The 21,862-nt window shown below is 38.2% G+C and overlaps 1 protein-coding gene across 1 annotated transcript in view; it reads left to right on the top strand.

The window, feature by feature from the left end:
* The first annotated feature begins 1,196 nt into the window (after nucleotides 1-1,196).
* LOC148518801 (cytochrome P450 2G1-like) overlaps nucleotides 1,197-21,862 on the top strand; it is a 39,230-nt gene continuing 18,564 nt past the window's right edge. The window contains exons 1-4 of the mRNA XM_088477131.1: nucleotides 1,197-1,376; nucleotides 8,511-8,673; nucleotides 9,851-10,003; nucleotides 19,914-20,074. Of these exons, the coding sequence (XP_088333257.1) occupies nucleotides 1,197-1,376; nucleotides 8,511-8,673; nucleotides 9,851-10,003; nucleotides 19,914-20,074 (657 nt within the window). The remainder of the gene's footprint in view (nucleotides 1,377-8,510; nucleotides 8,674-9,850; nucleotides 10,004-19,913; nucleotides 20,075-21,862) is intronic.

Here is a 21,862-nt window from a genome sequence, read left to right as displayed (position 1 = left end):
CTTGTTGATGATCTTTAACCTAAGTGAATAAACCTTCAAAAAGGATAAAATAATGTAACATATCCTAGCAATGACAGTATATTAGATAGATTTATAACTGCATACTTTAACACATAAAACAAGATAATGAAACACTTGCAAGTAGTTTCCCTATATATTCCTACCAATCAAATTACAGGGGCACTATCATCACAGACCTTCATGGAGATGCATGTACCCTAATATAAACGCACATCATAGTGTATTACTGCAAAAAGTTTTATGATTTTAAAGCCCATACGGAATATCCGAAATGGACAGGCTTATCTCAGATCCCTGGGTAACAATAAAGCGGGAATTTCTGCCCTGAAAAATGTCTTTCAGAAGTGCACAATCTGTTTAGTGGTCTACACTGCTCTAGGTGAGCCCCTACCTATAAATAAACTGCCATTTATTTTAACAAATTTGCTCCAATCTTCTCAGGCTTAAAATCAGCCTTCTGGTATCCTTACATTGTATAGTAAAATCAGGGGTGGCAGAAAGATTTTAGATTTTAGGCCAAGATATCATTTTGGCGTCCCTAAATCGCTGAAGGTTGCCCCCTCAGGAGCAGTTGGAGTAACCCGCCACACCACCTATCTGATGAAGGGGTTAAACAGTAGTAATGCAGTGATCTCACCAACAGGAGCTATACAGTGCAGTACAGGGTTTGCTGGGCAGAGTGCCCCATCAGGCTCTAAACAACTCACTGTAAATAATTGCCTATTATGCTGTAATAATTGTCCACTTGAAACATCGCACTGGGCTCTTTAATTTAACTCCTTCTTTTGTTTTATTCTGTCATTGTGTTCTATATTTTGCAGCCTTATAGATGCATACTTGTTAGGTGACATAAATATGAAAAATACTATATATCCTAATATTCACTGAGAATTCCTTTCGATGAGTTACATACTGAGTATAAACTATAAGTATTTATTAAAAATTCTTCCATTCCCAAAATTTAACATAAATTGTCTCGCTTATATTCAAAACATATGTCATAAACATGCACAATCATAGTAGATAGGTATGTATATAATAGAGATCTAATGGATTTTTTTCTTTATTGCACAATTAAACCACACCCACACATTTATTTTCCTTCCTGTATTGAAAAAGCACTGCATTAAGGCATAAACAACATCTAGATTCACCTGACAATTCTTTGAACAAGAATGAATCTCTCAGAAGATGTCACTCTCCTCCTTACTTTCTCCATATCTTTTCTTATCCTAGTTATGAGTTGTAAACTAATCTGGAGAAGACGGAATCTACCACCAGGACCTACCCCTCTGCCTATATTGGGTAATTTTCTACAGCTAAACAAAGGTGACATTGTAAAATCTCTGCTGAAAGTAAGTGTACATTGGGGTACTACATTGTATTGGGTATATTGCTGATTGGGAGCAACATATTCATAGACTTGTCATCTTACTGATTCTAAATTTTAGTAGCTTGCCATTTTATTATAAACATAGTTATTGTATTACTATGCCTTTCCGCAGTGCTGTACAAAATAGAGAACACATACAAGAGCTCAAAGCAACTGCAAAACTTTAATACAATAGAAGATGAGACTTCCGGGCACAAGTGCTTACAATCTAGATGCTGAGAGTGATAAAGTTATCTATGAATGTTTTCATTTCTTGTAACTGCCAAATCTGTGAAATATTTCCTGCTTGACTTTGGGAAATACTTTGATAAATATTTTAGATTTATTTATTGAATGAATGCAATTTCCTCCTAATCTATGTTTGTGGGACTTTTTTGCAGGAACAAGCAAAATAAAATAATTAATATTGTATAATATTGATAACAAATCAAATTCACAAAAAATTCTTCAATACCTATTTCTTTAATGGGAATTGAACCCCAATTAAACATACTTACAGAATTAAAAAGTTATAATTTACGTCAGTAGTTCTCAGCTTCAGTCCCCAAGTACCACCAAAAGTTTTTTGGGATTTATTTAATCATGCACAGATGAGTAAATCTACATGTATTTTGCTTGGTCAGTAATTATCCCACCTGCTTCCACAGACAGAAGTCCTCAAAACATGGCTTGTTGGCAAAACTTGAGGGTTGAGGTTGAGAACCACTGTTTTAAGTCTAAGAGGGGTATTTATCAAAGCTGGGAGAGACATAAAATTGTGAGAGATAAAGTTCTTACAAATCAGCTTCAAATTTACATTTTGCAGCCTGTGGTTATAAAATGATAGTTAGAAGCTAATTGGTTGGTCAATTTTTTACAATTTCATCTCTCTCCCAGCTTTGATAGATAACCCCCAACAATTTTAGGCAGCTCTATCAGTTCACGATCTTCTTAAACTCCCATTATGCAACAAATGGGAATTTGGTGATGTTAACTATATAAAACCAAGTACAGAAGATAATTTTTTGGATCAATTCTCTTTACATATGATGAGTTCTGAGCACCTTAGACAAGGTGTCCCATTCTGAATCCATTTAGTATGTATGACTTCTCTAATCACATGTCCTATACCAAAATATCAGTGACAACATTAGTTCACCCACAGTATTTAATTGATCACAGTGGAATTAAGAAAATGTAAACAGAAATCAGGTCAGTCAAGTCCTTGCATAAGACTACAGCTGCTTGCTCCAGGGTAAATTGAATGTTGTATAATTATGCACAAATTTTATATATGCATAATCATATATACTGTATATGCAAACAAAAATCCACAAGGCTGGAGGTACTGTGAGTCTGGCATATACAGTAACCATAATACCCCCATCTTTTGGCTTTGGATCTGGATTATTCTTTGTGTTTTGATTTTGCAAAACCACCCTCACGTGTTTTGGTTTTGATTTTGGATCAATATATTTTTTATAATTGTTAAAAACACTTAAACCATGTAATGTGGACCTGTTTTATGTTCCTACAGTGTTATTAAATTCAATTACATTAATTTCCAGTCATTTCTAGTCAATTTTGACCACCTCACTGTTCACAATATTGTTCACAAATATTAGCCAAAGGTTACAGTGAGCTGGCTGACTATACAAAGCTACCGAGCAGTGGCACAAACATACAGCAGTTTAAAAGATTATAGCACATCTATGAAACATTGCCACACAGCAGTGGCAGATAGGATGGCAGTTTAATAAACTATATGAACCAATAGAATGTTAGAAACCAAGAATATTTTCATTAATCAAGAAATAGATCAGAGACCCAAGGGCAGTACAAGGAATTGGAAGTGAATTATGTATGTAGTGAAAAGCAGGTAATGGATTGATTAATTTGATTGATTGATTGAAAAAAATAAGATATGTTGATTAATTTTGATTTTGCAGCTCTGCAGATAAACTATTAATTTTCTTAGCTTTGCAACCCTTGTCAGGAATCCTTGGCTATTAACATTGTATTCTATTCTGGTTAAAATGTGTTGCAAATTAGTAATTTATTATAACAATAACCAATAAAAATGTTTGTCTTTGCAAAAATACCATCCCAATGCCCCCCCAAAATACAGCCATAATGAAAAATGTGGTGTAAAATGGAATTGTCTTTGGGATGATATTGTATATTAGAAAGGACATGCATATTTTAACAAACCAAGCACTTCAGGTACTGCCACTTTTGTGTCTGAAGTGCTTGGTTTGTTTGGACCCCTCAAAACAAGCTATGAATGGGCTTAAGGCAGCTAACAATGTTGGTAATCTCTACAATAGCAAGATTATGTCATTATCATCCTACTCTTCACCCTCATCAGTGTTTACATCATCATCATCATCATCACCACCACACAATATTAACTAATCTCTGCTGGAATCAACCATAAAAGAAGTCTCTGTAGTTTGACAAAATTGGTGGCAAAGGTCTTCCTCATGGAATTTGTGGTTAATTTTTATCATCATCTTTTCTACAATTTGAGGATGTAGCCTCCAACACTGATTGCTCACATGCTGAACACTCACCTATGCTGAACAATCTTTCTCAGTACACGCTGCACAGTGGCAGCTTAATTAAAGTAAAGCAACTTTCTATAAGTGTCTTCAATTTGTTTTATTTTCCTCCCAGTATTCAATGGGACTGTCTGACATTCTTATTTGTAACACTGTCATTTAAATAATCCTCTACCATTCTATGGATGATTACTGTATTAGATTGAGTCACAGTAGAGGTGTAATTAATTTTTGGCAATTCTGTTAGGCCTGACCAGATTCACTCTGTACTCTGAGTTGACTCATCCTCATCGCCAGTGCATCTCTTAAGAATGCTTAGGGTTTTTTTCCCAGCAGCAGTTGCAGGAGAAACTGAAGCAGGAGACATTGAGAGTCATCTGCCATTTGAGCTGACAACTTGCTCACAAGGAGCTCTTTGCATATCTGATCTGTGTCATTTGGAAAGAAATACATTACGTATTGATACAATTTAAAGTTATTGTTGACCCTTTGATCCTGATAATGTGGATTAAGAATTTCATCTACAAGGCCAACAAACTTAGTGGAATTGCTTAATTTCATCTCCTCCTTCAGTTTCTCAAGCTGCTTTTCCAGTAGTTTAACTAAAAGAATTACCTGACCCAGACTGGGACTGCTTTACTTCACTTCATAGGTTACTATTTCAAATTGTTTCAATAGCTTGCATAAAATGGAAAGTATTCCCCACTGTGTCATTGGTTGGTGTGCAGGTGTGAATGTACTGTACTTGCAGCCACTGCAATATTCTTCATTCAGTTGCTGAATGCCAAAAATGTCCAGAATTTTTTTGGGCCACACACAGCATCTCTTTCATGCCCCTGTCATTTTTTAAAATACAATTCTGAAACACCAAGTTGATTGTGTGCACAGAACATGGGATGTGTTCAATTTCAACCAGTTGTAGTTATCTTACAATATTAGTTGTGTTAGGGGAAATGACAAATCCTAAAGAAAACCCAAGCAGGATAAGCCATTTTGCTATGACATCCCTTTGTTTTTCACACAGGTAAAAACTGGTATGACTCTTAATGAATCCGGTGATACAGAGAGTAACCTGCTTGTGAATGAGCTGGTGTTGTGTGTTAGATACTGCTGCTGTTGAAGGTAGTACAGCCACCCAGTGGGCTTTCACAGTCATGTAATCTTTAGTTTGACCAGTACCACTGTCCACATATCTATGATTAAGTGGATATTTGGTACAAAGGCATTTTGTAGACCACTGAATAGTTTTTTTTAATGTCCTAGTACAGATGAGGAATTGCTTTACTGGTAAAATGGAATCAAGATGGAATTTGGTAGTGGGGACTCAGGCCTCAATTAACTGTCTAAAACCAGATGCATTAATGGTGGATATTGGACGAAGATCTAATATTAGTTTAGCTGTCATGGCTTAAATGATCCGCTGTGCAACTGGATGGCAGCTTTCATACTTGTTTCCTCTGGCAAAGGATTGTTTTGAAGTCAGTTGTTGTTTGAAACTAGTACTACTAGTATTCTTGGTCCCCTTCTGGGATGAAGATTCACCCCCAGCAGCAGCCCTATCATGGACAGAATTTTCTGATGAATCCTGGATAGGGGACGATCAATTAGCATTTGCAAATTTAATGCAAAAGAACTTCCTCTGATCACTAATGAGGAGATGGATGATGAAGGTGTTGGTGGTGGAGATTGCCTGAGCTGGAATTTAGCTGAGAGATAGAAGCTAGCTGATGCTGGACTGCTTGTTATTATTTGACCAGATTTTCTCAAATACTTTGCATCATCTCAATGCAAATGACTTAACAGGGAGGAGGTTCCTAGAGCTTTACAAACACTACAGATGGCTTCAAAAACATTATCAGAATTTGGGTAAATATAATTCCACATATAAAATGTGGATTTTTTGGTCTTATACTCAGACATGACAATGGTTTCTTATCACTTGCAAGAACTGCTGCCACTGGTGGCAGACTTATTTTTACACAAATAACATCCTCAACATCAACATCCTCATTAACGGCACCAGCTACATAAATATCCCCCTCGTCCTGTTGTACTTCCTTTTTAGCATCCACAATTTCTATGTCAACATTTTTACTAGTACTGCTAATCCCAACATTTGCAGATGGTACAGAATTGGTGGATGGAGGCTTCTCTACAAGTCCTGTATCAGAAAGGTCAGGCTCACACATAGCACTTGTGGATACCCTTAGACTCTCCTCAGGGATTTGTAACAATTCTGAAAACACAGTTTGTTCTACTGCCTTGATTTTACTGAATTATATTTTTTGACACCTCTTCAAGATTCAAAGTAAGAAGGTCATGTGAGGCAGAAGAAGATGCCTGACTGATATCAGTTCTAGTACCACGAGTAAAATAAAGGCCAAGGCCAAGGCCTCAGCCTTTCCTTGTCACTGCATGTGGTGTATGGCCAGTTGGCAATTTTATGTTTTTTGGCTGGAAACTTTCCCTTTATTATTAGAGGTGATATTTTTTTCTTTAACAATGTGAAATATTGTTTTGATTTCAGGTGCTCTGTCTTAAACCCTCTATGCCCTTGAGCACTGGCTTTAGTAGATGTTGAAGTACTAGTATTGTCATGAGTGGCAGCAGCTGCAGCATTAGTACTAGTTGCTGCTCCTACTTTTCTATCGACTGATCGTGATCCATATCGACTCACAACGCTTCCAGTAACTATGGCACTGCACCTACTAAACACTATTGTTTAACACAGTGCCACTTCCTTGCCCCTGAACACACACACATTTTAGAAAACAACAGTGTTTTCTATTTTTAACAAATGACAACTTCACACTGCAATTCACAGTTCTAATACTAACAGTGGCACCTACTGATCATTATTTTTTTACAGTGCCTGAACAACACACACTTTAATTTTTTTAAACACTGAGATTCTTAGCTCTACTAGTAATGATGGCACCTACTGAATGTTATTTTTAAGTACAGTGCTTGAACAATACACACTTTTATGTTTTTTACACACTGCAATTCACAATGCTATTAGTATACTGGTGGCACCTACTGAATGTTATTTTTTAAGCACAGTGCCTAAAGAACACACACACATTTTTTAAACACTGTGATTCATAGCACTATTAGTAACAGTGGCACCTACTGAATCTTATTTTTAAGTACAGTGCCTGAACCTGTACTGAACACACATTTTATTTTTTTTAAATATGATGGTTTGCCTAACACTGACACAGTCACAGTGGTGCAGACCACAGCCCTTCACAAATGATGATGACACTGAGTGTGACAAACAGTTGCCCACATCCTTTAATCACATAGTCACAGTTGCACTGCAGCCCACAGGCCTTCACTGATGACAGACAATGACAGTCATGGTTTTTAAAGAAAAGATGGAAGTATTGAAGAAAGTATCAGGGTATTTTTGCAGAAAGCTTCTGGATAAGGCATTATATTTGATAACTAAATAACAGAAGAATAAGATTCAGGGTGCCTCTCTGAGGTTTAGTATTTTACTTCCTCTATATAGTATATTAAAGGTTCTAGTAATAAGTATATACACTAATTGAATGTTCAGCTGTCTCTAGTCAATGTCTCCATTCTTCAAATGCCCTCATTATAGCAAGTAACTCCTGGTAACCCACATAATAGCTGAGGGAGAAGAGAATATTTTAAAGAAATGTACAAGGGTACAATTTGGAATCAGTGATTGAGACAAAACAGCACCAGTATTTTCATGAAAGGCATCCACTTAAAAAATAAATCTAATTTCAGATAAAGAGTAGAAGCAGATAAAAAGAAAAAATTCTTGACGGACGAAAGTAACCAAGTGGCTCTGTTAAAAAATGTATTCCTTTCTGAGTTGAGACCTGGTTTCATCAGAGGAATATATATTAATAATGAAAGCATACTCTGGTTACTTAGTATTATGATCCTACACTGTTTATCAAATGCAAGTGGACTATATTAGCTGTATTGAAGATGGTGGACCTGTATATTGTATTTTAATGTTAATTACATATGTTTTATAAATACCAATGTAGATTTATTTGGTTTTTATTTTACTATTATCACAGCAATACATCTTGGTTTTTTATTGCATCACTCATCTCTTTTTGTTTGTATATATTTTGGAGGACTTGCCTCTTCTCTTTCTGGATGCAGTTGTAACCATGATGTATTATAGTTACATACAAGAATCTAGCATCTTGATGTACTTCTTTGTATGAGAGAGAGTATAGTATGGCTTCATAGTAATTATTACCCAGTACAATATATATGGCACAGTCATATATCAATGACTAATTCATTGCAGCATAATTAAGTAATATGATAGAAGGTGTAAACACTTGCTGAAATGTTTGAATCAGTTTGACCATACTGTAATATGAATCTCCAAAGGAATCTAATTCATTGAGATTAAATGCATTATCAAAATGTGTTACGTATTGTAAAATAAACATGGTTATATAAAGAAGTCATGTTTCCATGTACTTTTAAATGAAGCAAATGTTTTAATGGGATAAACCATACACATTGACCTGACAATATTCACAATTTGAATTCAGTTAAGTGAGAAATACGGTGAGGTGTTTACGGTTTATCTTGGGTCCCGTCTGGTCATAGTGGTCACTGGATATAAATCTGTGAAAGAAGTCTTTGTGGATAGAGGTGATGATTTCCTAGCTCGAGGAGACATGCTTTCTTTTGATTATTGCTACAAGAATTATGGTGAGTAATCTGTCTTTATATAAAATGTAATAAATGCAATTTAAAGATAATGAATACTATGTAGCCAGAAATTTCTCAAAACCAGCAAGATATATAAATATAATATTAAACTAAAGTATAAATTATAATTATTATGGTAATCAAACCCATTTATCCTAAAGACATCAAAAACAGAAATAAACCTAATTAGGTAAAAACAGCATTTACATTTATAATGAACAATAATATATTGAAAGGAAATATAAGTAGAGATGTAATTATTATTTATTATATAAAAATTACACACACCAAAGTGCCGCCCCTATCGCTTGATAAAGAGTCCTGAGTAGACCAGAAATGTTGCTGTTTCTTGCACAAAATAAATGCAAGTAGAGTAGATTAGCTTTCACACTGTATCTAGTGTGCCATTCCTTTCTGCACATATACTGTATATACTGTATATATGTTTTCTCCAGATTTCAGTGCTCACAGTGATTGCTTATTTAAAATATTTCAAAACAAAGATTTCTTGCATCCGCTCTTCCTCCAATCTATTTGCTACAGATCAGTACTGCACACTTTCTACAAATAATAGGGTGAGACCGCTCATAGTATAACATGAACAGTATAACCAATTCACACTTAAATAAAACAGTTGTGTCAAATTTATGCATACTTTGTATAAAAATAGAGACCATTCCTGTAACACTTTCTAGATCCTTAAAGCCAGATCTCCAATTCGCTAATTCACAATGATTCATGATCCACCATGATCAATATTTGATATACATTATATGTATTTATATTATAGTACTCATTTCTGTTTGTTGCAACATCCTTCTACTGTACCTCCTGTCTAAAAGTCTAAAACTGAACTTGCCTTTGCTGACAGATGCCCTGAGTTTTGGGAAGCATGAAAAGAAGGAATGAACAAATAAATGAATTAATTAATGTTTTATGTCAAATTTCTGTTAGCATTTATAGATTAAAAGTAATGAGAAACAGGGCTGCAACATGATCTCTGGATAAAAAAAAACTACAACATAGGGCAGTCTCCATCTTTAACACAAAATTCATTGCAGCTGCACTTCCACCAAGGTCAACAGTGGCCAACCCATAGCAGTGTTTACTGCACACAACTATAATAATGAAAATAAGTTAGATACAATTCATACTGCATTTGTATTTCACAATTCAGGAATTGCATTTACAAGCAACATGGAGAGATGGCGGGAACTTCGCAATTTTTCCCTTTCCACAATGCGGGATTTTGGCATGGGAAAGAAGAATACGGAAGAACATATTCAGGAGGAAGCTCAGTGTCTGGTGGCAGAATTAAAGAATACACAAGGTTGGTATAGAAAATCATGTGTTATTAATCAAATAATCCTCATATACACAATAAAAATTCATGACCCAACATCAAACATTTTTGAAAAAAAATTACATATTTCAAAAATTGTGCAATACAGAGAAGACACATGTAAATGATTTATAACCTCAATATGCACATTGCCTATTTTGTGACTAAAAAAATCAAAAAGTGTGTGGAATGAATATATATATATATATATATATATATATATATATATATTCCTGATTCAGAGTTGCATACAAGCAGTATTGCTTGCATTGAAATACTGTAAATGTGGATCTTCATCCAAAATTACAATTGGTCACATTTATATGGCTGTGCCACTCCTTTATATCCACTTTTGAAAGCAACCATCATTACTATCAATTCACATTTATGGTAGCCCTAGCCCTGGTGCAAGAGCTCTTTCCAAACTTTATGTATATCTACACACACATGCCTGCAGATATTATGTGATGAATTTGATTTATATATTTAAGCACCTGCCATAAAAAATTAACTAAATAAAAGGAACATGGAAAAAAAATTACATAAATATTTAGGAACATCATTTCTTGGATTGTTCTTGGGGCATATTAGGCTGTCTATCGTTGCTCATGACCAGCTGCAGTATTTATTATTGTATAGCTGAGTATTCTGGTTGTTTGCATTTACATGCCTTTATATGCTCTCTGCTCATCTGGAGAATGGTCTCATACTTTGTGTTGATTGGTACTAGCTGTTTTAAGTAATAGCTTCAGTGGGAGTTCCTTGCAATTTGTAGCATTTCACATTAGCATTCTCACCCTCTTTGTTTCTTCTCTTGTGACTTTGATCCTGACCACTGTCTGTGACAATTGTACAGTATGCACTAATTGTTTGTTACGTGGAATTACTGTTATCTGTGTATTCCAACTCTGGTATTTAAATGCTGCCTGGAATGGTCTCTACTTTCTGAATGACATCTTGACTGATTAGTTCCTGCAACCTAAACTCATTTAATTGTATGCCACCTAGACTGACCACTGCTTATAACTGCAACTTTACTTTAGTCATTGAATTATTTATTGCCACTACTCACCTTGTTCATTTATCACATCTCATTTGGTTTAACTCTGAATTGGCTCTGTCAATGTTGTATTTTACTGCTGGACTGTGCCCTCTGGCTATATTAAGTATTACATGCTGCTCTCATCATCTGGTGCCTTTGTGTTGTATGTTCAGTTTAGTCATTAGGAATACCTAGCCTCTTGCCAGTAGTGAAACTGCTATTCATAAATTAAGACTACTTAGAGTCTAGTCTGTATTGATTTTAATAATTGTTCAACTGCATGAGTTTAGAGACAGAAATGAGAATGTATATTTTGAAAATATGACCTTCTTTAATGAACCACAAGGGTCTCGTCGCAAGCCTGATGACCATCGCGACCATCATCATGGCCGCTCGCTATAGCTGTGGGTGGTCACCCACAGCTATGCAAACGGCCAGGAGACCGCTCCAAAAATTAAAAAAAAATGCCCTGATTCAGAGCGAGCGCATTTTCAGAGCGTCCAGCTCTGAATCAGGGCCTTAGTTCTGAGCACCAAGCTACGTTGATCCATATGTTGTGGTTTCCCAAAAGGCTATAAATATATTGGCATAGCTTATGGCAAATTTAGTTCACATGACTGTCCCCATTATTTGGAGGAAACACTCTCCTTGTTTTTGGTAGGTAATATCTGATAGTTGTCAATAGATTTATTTTTTATAGTTTTATTTATTCATGATTACAACTGCTCCTTCTTTATCACATGGCTTTATGACTATGTTGTCATCTTGGATAAAATCTTTAATGGCATGTCTTTCTTTTGTATATAAATTTAATTTGATGGAGTTTCTATTCACTAATTATTTCCAAACCCTTAACTACAGATTTTTTAAAACTGTCAATAAGACTTCCTGTGATGGATTTCAGCCAGTGTGGCATGTCTGCAACCCAGGGAGAATGGCTGTTGTTGCATGTGGGTCCCTGAGTGTGGTGGCTGCCCTCCAAGCTTATTCATCCAGTTCTGGATCATTCATTTTCTGGGAATAGCGCTCCATGTGGGGCTGTATGGAGTGGTCTCCTGCTACATCTCATGGGAACACTTGAAGCCACTAAAGTCACACCTGGATATTCTAAGCATGGCAACATTCCATGGAGCCACACCACCTGGTTTTGGAAAATATCCTCTATCACAGCTTCTCTCTCACAGCTGCCAGTCCACAAGTACATGCTGCCCAACATTACATCAGTGATCCCCAAATCCTCTAAAGCCACCCATGGGGATGCCAAGCATTTAACAATTCATTTAGCCCAACCGACTGACAGCCTGACAGCCTCCAAGACTGATGCAGTGACTGTCCTAATAGATCTAGAGCTTGGGTGAGTCTTCTCTACTTTACCATTTACCTTGCTGATGGAGGATAACCAGCACTTCAAAGCATGGAGCCAAGGTTTCTGAAGACCTTGGGGCGCAATCTGCCAGCTTCAATATTATACCCTGATAGAAGAGATACTTAAAAAGTGCATCAGCTGGATTGAAGGTAGCAGGATTCAAATATTTCAAGATGTTTGCTGGCACACTTAGCAGCAGAGATGTTTCCTTAAACCCACTTTGTCTAAACTCCTGAAAAAGAATATCAAGTATAGATGAGGTTTTCCATTCAGCATCAATGTGCAAAAGGATGGAACGCTCCATTTGTTGAAATCATCATCTGAGCTAAAGGACTTTGTTCTGTCCATAATGTCCAGACAGTACATCTCCTGGACTGGTCAGTAATTTACTCCCATCTAGATGCCCCTATTTTGCATTATTTCCAGACAGCAACATCATGAGAATCATGTCACACCTTGATCAGCCACTTGGGCTCAACTGACCCAGGGTGAATTTTTCAGTATTTCTGTGCTAACTTTTATATTTCTAGCATGTTACATAGTGCATTTTTTATTATTTTGGATCTGCTGATAATTTCCAAGGTACCTTACTTCAGCAAACCTTAATGTTCATTCTGTGTATAGAGTGTAAACTCTCCTTTTACATTTAGAAATGTATTTTGCATGACAAGATTCATCTTTATCCTTTTAATGTTTATGCTATTGCTGTATGTTGTGATGGCTGTATTATTTATTTTTGGTGGCTGTGAGTGGGTTTAAATTTGGGCTGTGTGGTGACCCCCTAGTGGGGTTATGTTGCTGCTAGTGTTATGTAGGACCTTGCTCTCTCATATGCCTGATCCAGTTGCCCAGTATGTCTGTTTAATAGTTTAATTGTGTTTGATCAGCATATCATTGCATATAATGTTAGCTCTTATTTTTTGTTGGTTTATTCTCCCTTTCCTCCCCCTTCTTCACTTTTCTCTTGATGCCTCTCTGTTAGTCTTTAGTCCTGATGAGTGCTCTAAGTCACTGTTTTTTTCTTTATTCTGAATGAACAGATATAGTTTTTGTTGAAGAGACACATGTATTTTAGATTCTGCCCCTAACAATTCCAACTATTACTATGTTACCATTTTGTATAGCAACATTAGTGAGGTGAGGCTAAGTCAAAAGGAGTTGCTATCCTCACAGACATCCCCTTTTATAGGGTTACACATCTCAACTCAACATAGGGAGATGTCTTTTGGTTAATTGTCAAATATTCTCTCAAGATTTTACTTTGGTTTCCCCTTATGCCCCCAAATGCAGGTAAACCTCTTTTTCACCCAGCTGTAAGAAAATATAACTATTTTGCAATTGGGTATTTTGATTCAGGATGGAAATTTAAACTGATCAATGGACCCTTTCATAGATACCTCAGATGTCTCAAAGACTTCTATTTGGGAAGCTCATAAATGTGTGTTGAGAAACAAACTCATCTATTTGGGATCTAAAATTAAGAAACAAAAGGCCTCTCATATTTTAATGGTCTTTAGGAGACTAAGATACGTACAAGTGCTTTTGTTTGAGGAACAAACCCAGTAAGTTTCTGGCACAAGCTCTGAGGAAACAATGCTCTGCTCTCTTTCTCTCTAATATGAAGACAGAACAGAGAGCAATTGCACACTGCCCCGAGCAGATTGCCTCATTGTTCCATAAGTACTATAACAAGCTTTACAACTTTACCCTTCTCTCCAAATCACCTGACAGGTCCTGTCTTTCCATTCAAATTCAGTCCTATCTAGAGTATATTAATTTCCTAATGTTTCCAGAGGAAGCTATCACTTCACAGGAGAGTACCTTTAAGGAAAGCTAGGTTGCTGAGGTAATCAAGTCCTTTGCAAAAGGCTAAAGTCCCACATGGTTTTGCTGTCAACTGACATTGAAATTGCATTTGACTGACTAGGTTGGAGCTTTCTCACAGGGCTACTGGAGCATTTGGGTTTGGGAGATTTGTTTTGTGCCTGCATTGTTGGTGCTTTATACTCACCCTTTGGCTAGGGCAGTGGCTCCCAAAGTTTTTCGAATCACAGCACCCCTGGGCCAAAAGTTTCTAATTGAGAAATTCAGCAACAAATACATGAAGTCAATTATGCTTTTATGTCACCCTTAGGATCTGTTATGTGGAGGATGACAGGGCTGTGTTTATTTCTGTCCACACATTTTTTGATTGGCAGCCAAAAGCACTGGTTTTACCTATCACACTGACGACTGTAAATATAATTTTAGTTGGAACTGGACCACCAACCCGAGGCACCCCTGTAAGAGTGCTGAGACACCTCAGGGTGCCACGGCACCCAGTTTGGGAACCACTGGGCTAGGGTCAAGATGAATGTGATTCATTCTGACTGCTTCAATATCTCCAATGGAACTATACAGGATTGCCCGCTCTCTCCCATTAATTTTATCCTTTCCATGGAAGTCTTAGCAAGGGTGATTAGGGCCAACCCTGATGTTTTAGACTTTTTTATTGGGAACTCGGAATATAATTTGGCACTATTTGCTGATGACTTGTTAGCAATAGTTTCAAACCCATTGGTTTCCCTCCATAATCTTACCAGTGAATTCCACAAAAGTAATACCCTCTCAAACTTTAAGATAAATTTCACCAAACTGACTGTCTTAAATCTTTGAACTCCCCACTAGAGATGTGTTGTCTGGTTTTCCTGAAATAGGAACACACCAGAACTTAAAGGTTCCGAGTCAAATTGAGTCCCTGTTCAGAATCGCTTTCTTGTTCCAAGTGGAACTGAATCCCTGCTTGGATCTGCTGTCAATTCAGAAATCAGATTTAAAAACCAAACTTGGATTTTGGATTGCATGTAAGCAGGTCAAAATTACATGATTTTAGCTGGTTTTACTGATTTTTTTATATATTTATTTTAAAGGAATCCAAAACTGAACCAAAACTTAATCTGAACCAAAACACTTGAGGGTGGTCTTGGCTAAAACATAATGATAAATTAGAATCATAACCAAAAGAGAGGGGTCTGCACACATCTCTATTTCAAACTAAACCTTCTTCCTATTCTTCAGATGTTAGATGTGATCTTTGGGAGTGGAAGGCTTTGCAGGTGCCCTGGTTTAGACAGATCAAAATAATGAACACCCTGCCGAAAGTGCTATATCTTCTTCAACAATCCTGATCTAAAGCCCTCCAAAGTTATTTAAGGAACCTGATGGGTGTTATGATACACCTGAACAATAAAACATCTAGAACCACACTGCAGAGGTCTTCTGCCTATAACTACTGCCCATTTCCCATCGAGAGAGACGCTAACACTGATACTGAGATTCCGCCAGGTATTTAACTCAGGATAGCAGAGGTTTATACAATAATCAGGTGATCATAATGCTGGATTAGTAGATTACAATGTGCGAGTACAATGAGACTCTATAATTAAACTTGTGTTTTTTTTTAAATAACAGCAGGAGCTATATAACATCTGGTAGCTTGATAATGGTAACTGCAAACAAATGACACTTTCAAATAATAAGTAAGGTGATACTTAACAATATGTGATGCAGGGAGCAGGACACCATAGATCAAACTGGATTAGCAGTCAAATTATTCAGGATACCAGCAGTACAGAGTATTAACCAGGCATTCAGATCAGCAAGTTTACACCAAGGCATGAAGCTAAAAGTGACAAAGAGTTGATAACCTGGCTGCTTTTTAACACACACAGACCAATCACCAAATATCAATTAGGACCAACCCCCTGCATGTTACAGGTGGGATGCTGTACATAGGAGAGCAACTAATGACTATCCCAGCAATTAAACACCAGCTGCATACATGTCTGTGCATCCTCTGATCACATACACTGGGGTCCTGGTCTCCTAGCAATGACTGGGACCGGCATGCAAAGTCGTTACTGACGCTGGCTTTCCAACCTCCTAGCAAACAGCAGGACCTGAGTAGGTAGTGAAACACCGTGGGTTGGCCACCGCAGCTTTTAACAATGGGCTCTAAATTTGAAATTGGAGGTTCTATGCAGACGTAAGTCTCATGGTGGGCTCCAGCTGCCTGATTTTTAACAATATTATTATGCAACTCATTTAATCTGAATTGCTACATGGTCAACCATGTCCACTACCAAGCAGTGGGTCCAAATTGAGGGTGCTTTGATTCATATCCCTGCAGACATTTTGCTCTGGAATCCAGTCTTCCCACATTCCACCCACCTAACAGTGCGGTCAACCTTGGCCTGCTGGCAGAGACTTATTGCAGGGTTCTGCCTGCAAAATTCTCTCATCTATCTCTCCTCTTACCTGTCTGATGCATAATTTGCAGTTTAGCCCAGTCATATAAGAGGGTTCCTTTGCTCCCTGGTCCACAGTGGGTTGGTTAGCTGATGGTCCGGGTTGCGCTTGGCCCTTTTGCTCTCCCGAGTATACCAATTACTATATTTTGCTCTACAACCAAATCTACCTGATTTGAGATTGTCAGCCCCTTATGGATCATTTCCAGTGTGAGAAACTTTTCCAATTCACTCATGTTAGCTTTGAAAGCTCATGAGTTATTGGAACCCACTACAAATTTATCTCTAGGTGATACCACAGTCCTATTGTGTTGCACGCTACTGTATGTTCCCATCTGTTCCTAATTTCTGCTTGCACTGTGGGGCTAACTCTGGTACACCATTCCATATCTGGTGGACGTGCCCTGGGATCACTGCATTTTGGCAGGGGATTTTCTTCATCTCCAGAAGTCTTTGTTGTTCAGATATACCTATGGACTACTGATTTTGGCAGTTCACTTCTACGTCCATCCTTCCTTGCAAATATAAAAAATCATTGCTCAAACATCTAAATAATGCTGTTAATGTGGTAATGTCAATGCATTTGAAATCCCCTCTTGCCTTATCCATTCGAGAGTGGTTCTGCCATATTGATCTGTATATGGTTATGGAGGATATTACCCTCTCAGCCTTTGATTAATATTCTGAATTTATTTTCATATGCTTTTACAGAGTGAAATTTAAGGATTCTCCAGAATATCCTTTATTGATCACCAACACATAGGCATCCCTCCCTCTCCCCTCCCTTTCCCTCTTCTGCTCCTGTTGTACCCCCTTAATTTATGTATTCATTCCATTTTTACTTTTGATTTATGATCTTTGCTTTCTTTTTCACTACAGTGCTGGTTGTTTTATATTGGGTTTTACTAGCCAAAAATGTTAAAATGTACCTACAGTAATTTCCGACACCTTTTATGGTGTTTTTTTCAGTACTTAATAAAAGTTATTTGCAAACATATAAAACCTTCCTTCTTATCATGTGTCAGAAGTTAGACTTGTTTTCTAAATTTAGAATCCAGATCTTCTCTTAAATTGGTATTTTGATTATATTTCATGGCAAAATAAAAAAGGTTGTACATTTTTATTGTGAATTTTTGGATGTTGATGAAATTTTCTAAATCATCCAGTTGGGCAGTGGGTGCAAATTTGTGGCCTTTTTATACCCTCCGTCAAAGTGAAAAGGGCATTCCTTTATGTTTGAAGCATTGAGTGGTAACCTGACTCTTATTATCTTTACTGTTTTGCTTTTTGTCTACTCCTAAGCACCAAATTAGTGCCTGTATTTGTGTTGCTATATTGCCTACTTGTAGTAATGTATTACGGATTTAATTGTATCCATGTAACCCACAATCCCAAGTTAACTACTTCACAACAAAAAGGAAAATGCTGGGATATAAGTAAGTGTGCTCCCCTACATTTATTTATTTTATTTATTACCAGTAATTTATATAGCGCACACATATTCCGCTTTCCAGAGTGAATATTTGGCCATTCACATCAGTCTCTACCCCAGTGGAGCTTATAATCTATGGGCCTGATTCAGAGCCGTTCGCTATTTGCGGTCCTTCGTTCAAAAACAAGGGGTGGCTATTCAAATGATCCATTCGCAAATTGCAGTCTGTTCACACCTCTAAGTCTGAAAGAGCGAGCAAAACATACGCTCGTTTATTTGATAAAAACGCCCCCTGGCCGCACGCACCATACGTCATGTCCGCTATTTATTAGATTAATCGAGTACATCGTACAGCGTATGAACTGCTCGCTATTCTTGTGGTTGGTGTTTTCAACTGCTATTTTGCGAGCAGTTCTGAGTTAAAAAAAACCAAGGGACGTGGTCAATGACGCTGATGTATTAATTATGCAGTCCCTTAAAACGCCCGTTTTGACCTTTAAGCACGCCTGCGTTCGGATCTCCACTCCCCGTTTTCAAGCACCTTCCCCTGTTACCACCCACATACGCCTCATTCTGTCACTCAAAAAAGCAGGCACTCGCTATATAGTGTACAAAAGATTTTCGGCCGCACTGACTGGTTCGCGCATGCGTACTAAAAACCGTACGCATGCGCAGATGTGCGAACATCGCTCGTAACGAGCGTACTGCCGCTAGCGAGCGGCTCTGAATGAGGGCCTATGTTCACTATCACATGCCCACACACACATACACACTTGGGTTAATTTTGTTGGGAGCCAATTTAACCTACCAGTATATTTTTGGAATGTGGGAGGAAACCAGAGTACCCGGAGGAAACCCACGCAAGCACAGGGAGAATATACAAACTCCACACAGGGCCATGGTGGGAATTGAACCCATGACCTTATTTCTGTGTGGCAGTAATGCTAACCATTACACCGTCTGTGCTGCCCCTACATATATCTCAACCTTTTCCTTTTAAAGTAATGACTGTTGAGCAGGTTACAAGCTTACCATAAATGAACTACTGGGAAATAAGGGCCTGATTCAGAGCCAGACACTGTGACCAGAGCGCTCGCTCTGAATCAGGGCCCTCCTACCTAATATTGGAGTGGCCTTTTGGTTGCTCGCATAGCTGTGGGTTACCACCCACAGCTTATGCGAGCGTCCATGATGATGGTCGCAATGGTCAAGACCATCGCGACCAACGGGCTTGCGACAAGACCCTTGCGGTAGGGTCTCGTGGCCGCAAGCCCTTGAGTGATTTTGGCTCTATCAGAGCCAAAATCACTCTCACTGACATCACTAGTGATGTCAGTGGGGGCGGACCCAGATGGTAGGCGTTCCCATGGGAACGCCTCCGTCTGGGCAGCCCCAAAAGGGGCGTGCTGTCACTCACCATCAACAGCACGCCCCCTTTGCTGCGAGACCCCGAGCGATGGCTTCCCCGTCGCTCGCCGGGTCACGCGCATGTGCACGACGGAGCAGCCTCCGGCATGCGCATGCGCATTTTGGCACCATCGACCCGCTTGTGAGCATACAGCGCTCGCGAGCGGGTCTGAATGAGACCCTGACTCCCAACTTCTTGTGAGTAGTGACAAATGGGCTGACCCACAGTATGATGGCATAGTTACCTCAACTTGGGACAGGTCTGCCAAAACAGTAGAGTTTGAGTATATGCTCTAAAAGAGGCCATTGTGTTTTTCAATTAACAACTATAATGTAAATTTTCTTTTTTTCTCTGCTTGTTCTAGAATTATTTTTTGAACCTCGACAATGCCTAAACAAAGCCCCCTGCAATGTTATTTTCACCATCATGTTTGGACATCGCCATGATTATGAGGATGAAGAGCTACTAGATGTGATATCCTGCATAAATGAAACCTTTGTCATTGTCAGTTCATTCTGGGGTCAGGTAAAATTCAAAGAATGAATCAAGACTCAATTAAATCAATCTAGTTTATTTACAAACTGCAAAAATAATTCCTGTATGGCAGCCCCTAATTTCCAGCTGAACATATATTTCAGGCTCTTGAAAATACATCAGAAAAAAAAATCTGCATATGGTTCTATTGGTGGAAAGTACAAACATATCACTCTATAGTTCAGACTACTAGGGGAATATTTACTAAAGTGTGGGTTTTTAGAAGTGGAGATGTTACCCATAGCAACCAATCAGAGTCTAGCTAATATATTCCAGAAGGTGCTAGAAAAATGTTAAGTAGAATCTGATTGGTTGCTGTAGGTAACATCTCCACTTCTAAAAACCCACACTTTAGTAAATATACCCCTTAGTATCACCACCAACTTCACTAATTTTAGCTTTTTTGTTTTGCTCCAAATATACTGCTTTTGGTTTTAATCTAAACGGCATATGGGTGAATCAGGGCGTCATGGCGTTAGTTGTTTTAAGGCTTTCATTAGATTGCTTGAAGTGCACCTATAGTGGGACAATGACATTGGAAAGGAGGTTTAATGTTGTTTGGTTAAATTTTCACATGGTTGTTGGGGAGTAAAATACAATTTCTTGTAGATCCTTGATTTTTCTTTTTAGATTACTTTCTTTGATTCACTATATACAGGAAAGCATTTTGAACCCAAAATTGTTTGGTGCATACTGTGGGCCTGATACAGAGGTGCACGCTATGTCAATGAGGCACGCCAACGGGTGATGTTTTCAGTCTGCTCATGCTTCTGTTTTGCAGTGTACACGCATCCTAATGGTTACCGCTGAAAGCCACAGAATGAATATGGATGCAGAGACAGGCAATTTTACCAGGAGTTTCTGGGCGGTAACAGGGGGTGGCTAGCCTGATGTGGGCATGATGCTGTCAGGGCCAGTGCACATCTCTACTCATTATGTACTTGAAGTACTGCAAAAGTAGAGATCAAAGTGCTCACTATATAAGCTTCCACATTGGCATTTTACGTGAATATGGACACCATTATTTTTAGATTTGATCTTTCTATTTTGCATCCTTCATGGAATGCCTCATTGCTGCCCCTATGGGCCTCATTCACATTTTCTTTTTTTCTTTTTTTAGTTTTAGAATCTTCATTGTAGCCTATATGACTCCTCCCACTTAACTCTATGGGATGATTCAGCACAGGACGGTATGGCAAACCCGCACATACAGTAATCAGCTTTGCCATACCATCCTTGCAAATATGCACTCCCTGCTGAATTTGCGAAGCCAGCACTGCGACCAAGGTTGCAGGCTGGGATAACCATTGCGACCATCGGTTGTGATGGTGGATGGCGCCGGTCAGTTCAGTAAGCCTTACTTGCGCAGGTTGGCCAGCTTGCAAGGCCAGGAAACTATGTCCATGGATGCAGGTCCTGGCCTTACCTCCTTTTCCAGCCAACCCTGCGACCACACCACCCCGAATTTGCCTCTGCCTGTCAATCAATGTGATCACACAGGACCCATTCTGCACATGCAGATTCCTTATAATTGGGAATCTGTGTTCTGCATTGCACTAGCATGGAATGCTGAACCAGCCTTTATATACTGCTCCTATTTAAATGTAAAGTCCCAAACTCTCCCCCACTCTGCCTTCCCTCCATCTTTCTCCCAACTTACCTGGTTACCCTTTGACTCTTCAACCTCTCATCTTGGTTCCTGTTTGTCTCTCTTTATTTACTGTAGCTTCAGCATTATTTGGGTTGTTTCACCCTACATGACTATCCATTATATACTGA

Source organism: Taudactylus pleione, unplaced genomic scaffold (assembly GCF_031769625.1).
Source record: "Taudactylus pleione unplaced genomic scaffold, aTauple2 ptg000199l, whole genome shotgun sequence".
NCBI classification, from domain to species: Eukaryota; Metazoa; Chordata; class Amphibia; order Anura; family Myobatrachidae; genus Taudactylus; species Taudactylus pleione.
The sequence above is the reverse complement of the archived record's forward strand: the minus strand, read 5'-3'. Positions and strand labels throughout refer to the sequence as shown.